The 6222-nt window shown below is 43.5% G+C and overlaps 1 protein-coding gene across 1 annotated transcript; it reads right to left on the bottom strand.

Annotated features, from left to right (window-relative positions):
* Positions 1 to 496: 496 nt before the first annotated feature.
* LOC119323203 lies at positions 497 to 2318 on the bottom strand. Its single transcript, XM_037596801.1, has 3 exons — positions 2161 to 2318; positions 1054 to 1172; positions 497 to 949 (listed from the first exon to the last, which is right to left on the bottom strand). The coding sequence occupies exons 1-3, from the start codon at positions 2275 to 2277 to the stop codon at positions 772 to 774; spliced, it is 414 nt and encodes a 137-aa protein (XP_037452698.1). The 5' UTR covers positions 2278 to 2318; the 3' UTR covers positions 497 to 771.
* Positions 2319 to 6222: the final 3904 nt, after the last annotated feature.

Here is a 6222-nt window from a genome sequence, read left to right as displayed (position 1 = left end):
CAAATGCGCTTTCTGGTGCAGAAATGATTAGTGCATGCCAATTCAATTGGCATTGTCCACAACGACTAGTATTTGACAAGCAGCATACTGCATTCAATGTTGCACAACTAACATTTAACAAAACTGGACATAAGAACAATCTTATGAGAGTAAGTCAGCAATCTCACCGCCTAATGATTTTGCCAACTATTTCATAACAGGGATGGTTCAGAACATTCAGAGTGGCCATTCTCGTAGAAGCTTTTGATTTCCTCGGGGCGATGATTAGCCTAGCCAGCTAGCTATTTGCAGGCTTGGGACTAAAGTTTCAAAAAATCTCCAAGGTTACGTTATTCGAAGGTTATGTTCAAGACAAATTAATGTTGCAACATCATGTGAAACAACAGATCTGCATCTTGAAGAGATTGATGCAGATCTAGTGCTACGGATCCCTACTCTGAACCTTTTGTTCAAGGAATAAAGGCAACAAACCAAACAAACCATACGCAGAAATCCATAACAAGCCGGCAAAGCACATATAACTGGTGCCAAATCCATAACAAGCCGGCAAAGCACATATAACTGCTGCCTAGTGTATATTACATGAGAAGGTACTACAGACATACATAAGCAACCACATATAGTCAAATACAGTACATAACAAGCTGGCATGCACATATACCACTGCTGCCTTGAGCTGTTGAGCATCCATAAGTTAGGAGTACAGAGATACATAGCCCCTTAAAACAGTAATAACTTAGTAGAGCTGGCAATAACTTAAGAGATATGCGCTCATTCAACTTGACGCTCCTGAACCACCACGCCTTCACCTTGACGCTCCTGAAGGACGACTTCATCTTTGTTGCTTATCATAGAATCAGTGAAACAGATTGCGACACAGGTAAAGAAATACTTCAACGTAAGTGTACGCATCTTGTTTCCAACCTCCACATGTACATCAGAATATTGTCTTCAAAAGATGAACAAAACAATATGTTATATTTAACATCCCAGATGCAAGAGGTAGGAAAATTCGATAACCTGCTACTTAATTAAACATCACATGCTACTTACTTGATGATTTCTTCAGTGTGCTCACAATATTTGCCTAACACCTCTGCACTAGAGTGAAGATCCACATATGTAGCAGATTCAATATTGTTTCTTAGGAGAAGAGCCTTTTCGAGATCACTCTGCAATGGAATAGAGGAGCAATATGAGGCTGAGAATATAGCAACAAAGATGCTACCTTTAATCTTGTTAGGATTAGCTTTGTGTAAGTTCCTAGGATGCTAATTCGTCCATCTCCAGATAGAGCACAAAGCAGAGACACTACAGTATATTAGATGTGCCTCAAATAAACCAATTCCAAAAGAAATATTAGAGGAGCTGGCAAGTTAACGTTGATTGCCAAAACAACCAACCAAGTTAGCTAACTTCAATTTCATTACCAAATACACAATACCCAGGCTAGCTAGTTTGAGGAGTCACATAGACACAGTTCTGATTTGAATCCAAATATTTAACTATCATATGTGTAACTAACTTTCTAGACACAATAGCATTAAAAAAAGAACTGCAACCAATCTCATTGAAATTATTGAACTTCTCCTGCTGGGAGTTTACAAATGTCCAGCACCGACCTAAAGGTAAAAGGAGAAACATTTTCATGACAATTTAATAGCCATAACTGATGAAAAGATGGTTACTTAAGTAAACACACAATTTGCATATGAATTTCAGTGTAACCTGTAACAGCCAAAGGCACATGTGAAAACCATGAGATTGGGAAGGCAGATAGCTAATGCAGATGAAATAGTGCAAAAAAGGCAAGCCACAAGGATAGACGACGATGTTAATACTTAATTAGCGAGCCATGCACGAATGAGAATGCTGTACATACGCTCTAAAGACTAAAAATTGCTGCTTAACGAAACAAGCAACATGATGCAACAATTTGCAAAGGGTGCGACTTGAGGTACCGATCGGCGAAGGATAAAGATTCGAAATTGGGTAAATCGAAGAGACGAACTACCAATGGATTGGTGAACCATACGCATGCACACATTGATCACAAAACATATAGGTAGTGTCCTAGCTCTGCGTAGTAGGATGAACTGGTGATTTACTTAGCGCGGTGAGATTCACTTGAGCGCGGTGTGGGAGACGGACGGAGCAAACCTTTGGAGTTGTGGAGTGGGAGATGGCCAGAGGACCCGGCGCAGGCGAAGCCCGAAGGGCGGCAGGCCCGGGGATCCGTATCTTGGCGGCCAGGTTGCGTAGCGCCGCCACCGCCATGGTTCGCCGCCGGCACCAGAGATCGATCTGGAACAGGGATGCGGCTAGGGTTCGAGATTGGGATTCCTCTTTCCTTGTGTCTCGTCCCCTGTCCAATATATAAAAGAGAGCGTGCCTGGCGGGCCGGCCTGTCCCCTTGGGCTGGGCTGGCCTCGGTCCGTCTATTTTTCTCCAAAATGCTAGCCATATACCCTCGTGTTTCACACAAAATCCCCAAATCACTAATTGAGAAGCGCTCCCCGCAACGATTAGTCGCGGAGCGCTCCGCGCGCGCCAAGTGTCACGCGCGGAGCGCTCCTGAGACTTTTCCGATGCGCTCAGCGCGTGACACTTGGCACGCGCACGGCTTCTTCCGTGATTTTCGGTTTTCCTTTTTGGTTTTTTCTTTTTTCACTTTAGTCCTTATACTTCTAATGTTTTGTAATACCTTTTGATCTGTTTTGAGATCTGTTTCTCTCTGGTGTGGGCGAACCCTCGTCGCACACTGTTCTTTCTTTGCCGTCGCCGCCGCTGCTCTTGTCGCGTGGTTACGGCGGCAGCTGTTCCGGCCGCCGCGCTTGTTGCCTGCTCTTACGACAGTCCTTCTTTAGCGTTGAGCGCGCTTCCCTGTTCGCGATATCGTTGTTCCCTACTGGTTGCCTTCGTGGGTTTCCTGTTTCCCTTTTTCGTTTCTCTTTTTGTTCCCATTATATTTCCGGGATATGGAGATTTATGGGGTAGTTACGGGTGGGGACTACCAACACTATCAGATGTCAAGTTTGAACTGGGTTTTGTGGGATTAGTTCTTGATAACCATTGTGTTCCTTGCAGTTATGGCTTGTCCTTTTTGCCGTATGCCTGGTGGCCCGTGTTCTTCTGTTGATTCTTCTGTAGATGGGTTCAGTGTGGTCCTGGATCGGCGTTGTTGGAGGCGTGTTGTAAGAAAATCATTTTATAGTTGTTCAATTTTTGGCACACACGCTTATTTCTTTTGGTGCTGCCCATGCTGTTTAGATTTTGATTATGATCCTTGTTTTGATTTGTTGTGCAGTATGTTCCGTGCAGTGTTAGAGCTCATCTTGCTCGTTACATCGAGGAGTGTAGGACTTTAGCCATAAGGAGGGGTGAAGAAGATACTGATCTTGCTCTTCAGTGCAATGAGGTTATTTGTATGGTGTTCTGTTTAGTCATGGTCGGGTGAGGAGCAAATTCCATGGTCCTTCCTGGGAACGCTTGGTTAGTGATTATGGTGTTCGTCCTCGTGATATAATGACCATTAGGCTTGAACATTATGGAACTTGGATTGATATTGATTTTTATCGTGTTGGTCGTGGAGATGCGTTGTCTCCTTTACCTTCTGTTGGTAAGGTTTATTTTTAAGGAAGTTTTTATCTTGTTTTATTGTACATTTTGATTTTTCTGTTCCCTTGAGCCCGTGTAATTATATTTTATAGCTCTACATGGTTTGAGCGACTCCGAGAAGGAACTTGTTGGGAGTTGTTATTACACCCGTGGTGTTTTTTTTAATTATCAGCAGATGTATTTCATGAGGTGTCAACTATTTGATGATGACTACATACCCTGTTGTTCTTTTGTTCACAGGATTGGTTCCATGAATGTTAATGGTCATCATATGGTCAGATTTTTTTTCCATTGTTTTTTCTTTGTTTATGTTTATTTATTTATTTATTTCTATTACGTCTTGTATTTATAGTTTTGAATTTTTATTTTATTTTTGATAGCTTGATGTTTTTTGTTAGGTTATTCCTGGTATTGTTGTGAGGAGTTTGAAGGAGTTTGTGACTTTTCCTAGAACTGGCGTTTTAACTCTTGAAGTTACTCTGGAATCTGGTGATGATGATATATATGTGAGCACTCCTTGCTCCTACTTCATTGTTTGGGTAATAGAATGGTGTTCAAACAGGAAGGTTTCAGTGATTTTCTCCAGGCATCGCCTATTGAAGTAAACAGCTTGGTGCTGATAACTTTCAAACAACGTGTTGGGAGGCTTGTTGTTATCTTCAATCTTCTGCCGCAGTGATGTTAGTTATAACCTTTGAACATAATGGGTTTTGATGTATAAGAGGCTTGGCCGTGCATCTTTTTTAAAGATGTTTTTTTGGACGGATGTTATTTAATTGTGGTCACAGTTATAAATACAGTAGAGGCACGTGTGTTGTTTACTCTGAGACATGGCTGTGCATCTCTTTTATGTGAGAGGCACCTGGATTCAGCAAACTGAGGCACGGAATTGAAGTCAGAACATGCACGGTTGTGTGGAGGCACGTAGAGTTACTATGGGTTTCATGTGAGGCACGTGGTTTGAGCAAACAGAGGCAGGGAATTGTAGTCAGTACAGGCACGGTTGTTTGGAACACGGGTATACTGAGAGGAACGTGTGTGCAATACCAAAGTTACACGGGCGATGACGCGTGCCGAACACACAGAGATACTATGGGTTTCATGCGAGAGGTACGTGTGTGTGTAGCACGTAGAGTTACAGTGGGTTTCATGTGAGGCACGTGGATTGAGGAAATGGAGGCATGTAATTGAAGTCAGTACAGGCACGGTTGTGCGGAGGCACGGGCGATCACTCGCGCGGAGCACGTAGAGCAAATAGAGGCACTGAAGTGCAGTCAGTACAAGAACGGTTGTGTGGATGCACGGTTTTGAACCCTCTTACTGCTGTCAAGTGTCTAGAGGCACGGATGTGTGGCAGCAGAGGCATCGGTTCGAATATTTGGTTAGAGAGGCTCGGTTGTGGATGCGCAGGTGTGAAGTCTCTAGGGTCATGGGTGCGTGGCACGAGAGGCATGGGTTGAGTTGACACTTAGAGAGCCACGGTTGTACATGGGTCAGTTGGACACGGTAGTGTAGTTTTGTGGCATCGTGGAGAACTGGTGTACGGAGAGGAATCTGTGAATGGACGGAGTGGTGTTTGATGTGAAATGGTTGTGTTGTGTGATTTTAATTTATTTTCAATGTGGTCAAAGTAACAAAGTTCTTGTCCCTTGCGTCTGTGTACCGAATGTTCTTCTGCAATATTTATGAATTGTTCATGCCAATGTTGAATAAGCATTCTACTGAAAGTTTGCAACGATACCATCACATATTCTTGTAAATGCATGATGCATGTTGTAAAGGTTGAGTATGAAAATTATATTACAATGTCATGCGACATATCTCTCGTTCTATAGTGATGGATACAATATATGCTTGCTCAATACTGGGACATAACTTACTAATTACATTTAGACACGCACACCACTGTGTTCAAAGTTCATACGTAAAATAGTAATACAATACAGACAACATCTTTGAGCAACAACAAACATATTTACAACATGGGTTCATTCAACCTAAATTATCATAATAGTTGTGCCATGCACCCGATCACTCGATCACGACAGATCAATCAATCACGACACGATCCATTTTCTCGCAATTTACCAACCACTGTTTCCCTTTCGGCGCTTCCAGCCGCTGGAAGATCCCTCGTCTTTGTTCTTACGTGGGCGAGTCTTTCTTTCACTGGTTGTTGGTGGAGGTGACGTAGTCCGTTCTTGATGATTAGGATCTACGGTACAACTCATTTATTTAGAGACATTACAACCGCACACTTTTCCTGCCTCCTCAGACCATCAGTGGTTTTGGCCGTCGGATCTCAAGTTTTGCGCAAATCTGGCCGTTGCATGTCCTTCCAATCCTGCCTGGGCTTCGTTTGTTGTGCAGCTCGCGCTACATGGGCTGGATCGCTGCTCCCGTAACAAAATCTGTGGTCCCCTGTTCACTGGGCCGACTGGGCCTTCGGTCTGTCATAATCCTTGGAGCGCTATGTCGTGCAGCTCATTTCGAGCGGAACCGGAACTTTATCCATCGAGAGGACTAGAGCCGGCCGGTCGCTGCGCTCAGAAAAATTAAATGAGCCGCGGGGTCGCACGGTTGCTGGTGAGTCCTGGTCAGATT

The sequence above is a fragment of the Triticum dicoccoides genome, chromosome 6B (assembly GCF_002162155.2).
Source record: "Triticum dicoccoides isolate Atlit2015 ecotype Zavitan chromosome 6B, WEW_v2.0, whole genome shotgun sequence".
Classification (NCBI taxonomy): domain Eukaryota; kingdom Viridiplantae; phylum Streptophyta; class Magnoliopsida; order Poales; family Poaceae; genus Triticum; species Triticum dicoccoides.
This window is presented reverse-complemented; position numbering and strand designations above follow the sequence as displayed.

What these genes read in the sequence shown, in the direction of transcription:
- LOC119323203 (XM_037596801.1), bottom strand. Translation starts at nt 2,277, where the DNA reads ATGGCGGTGGCGGCGCTACGCAACCTGGCCGCCAAGATACGGATCCCC. An exon ending in CCCACTCCACAACTCCAAAG is followed by an intron (nt 1,173 to 2,160) that starts GTTTGCTCCGTC and finishes ATTCCATTGCAG; the next exon opens with AGTGATCTCGAAAAGGCTCT. An exon ending in CACACTGAAGAAATCATCAA is followed by an intron (nt 950 to 1,053) that starts GTAAGTAGCATG and finishes CATCTTTTGAAG; the next exon opens with ACAATATTCTGATGTACATG.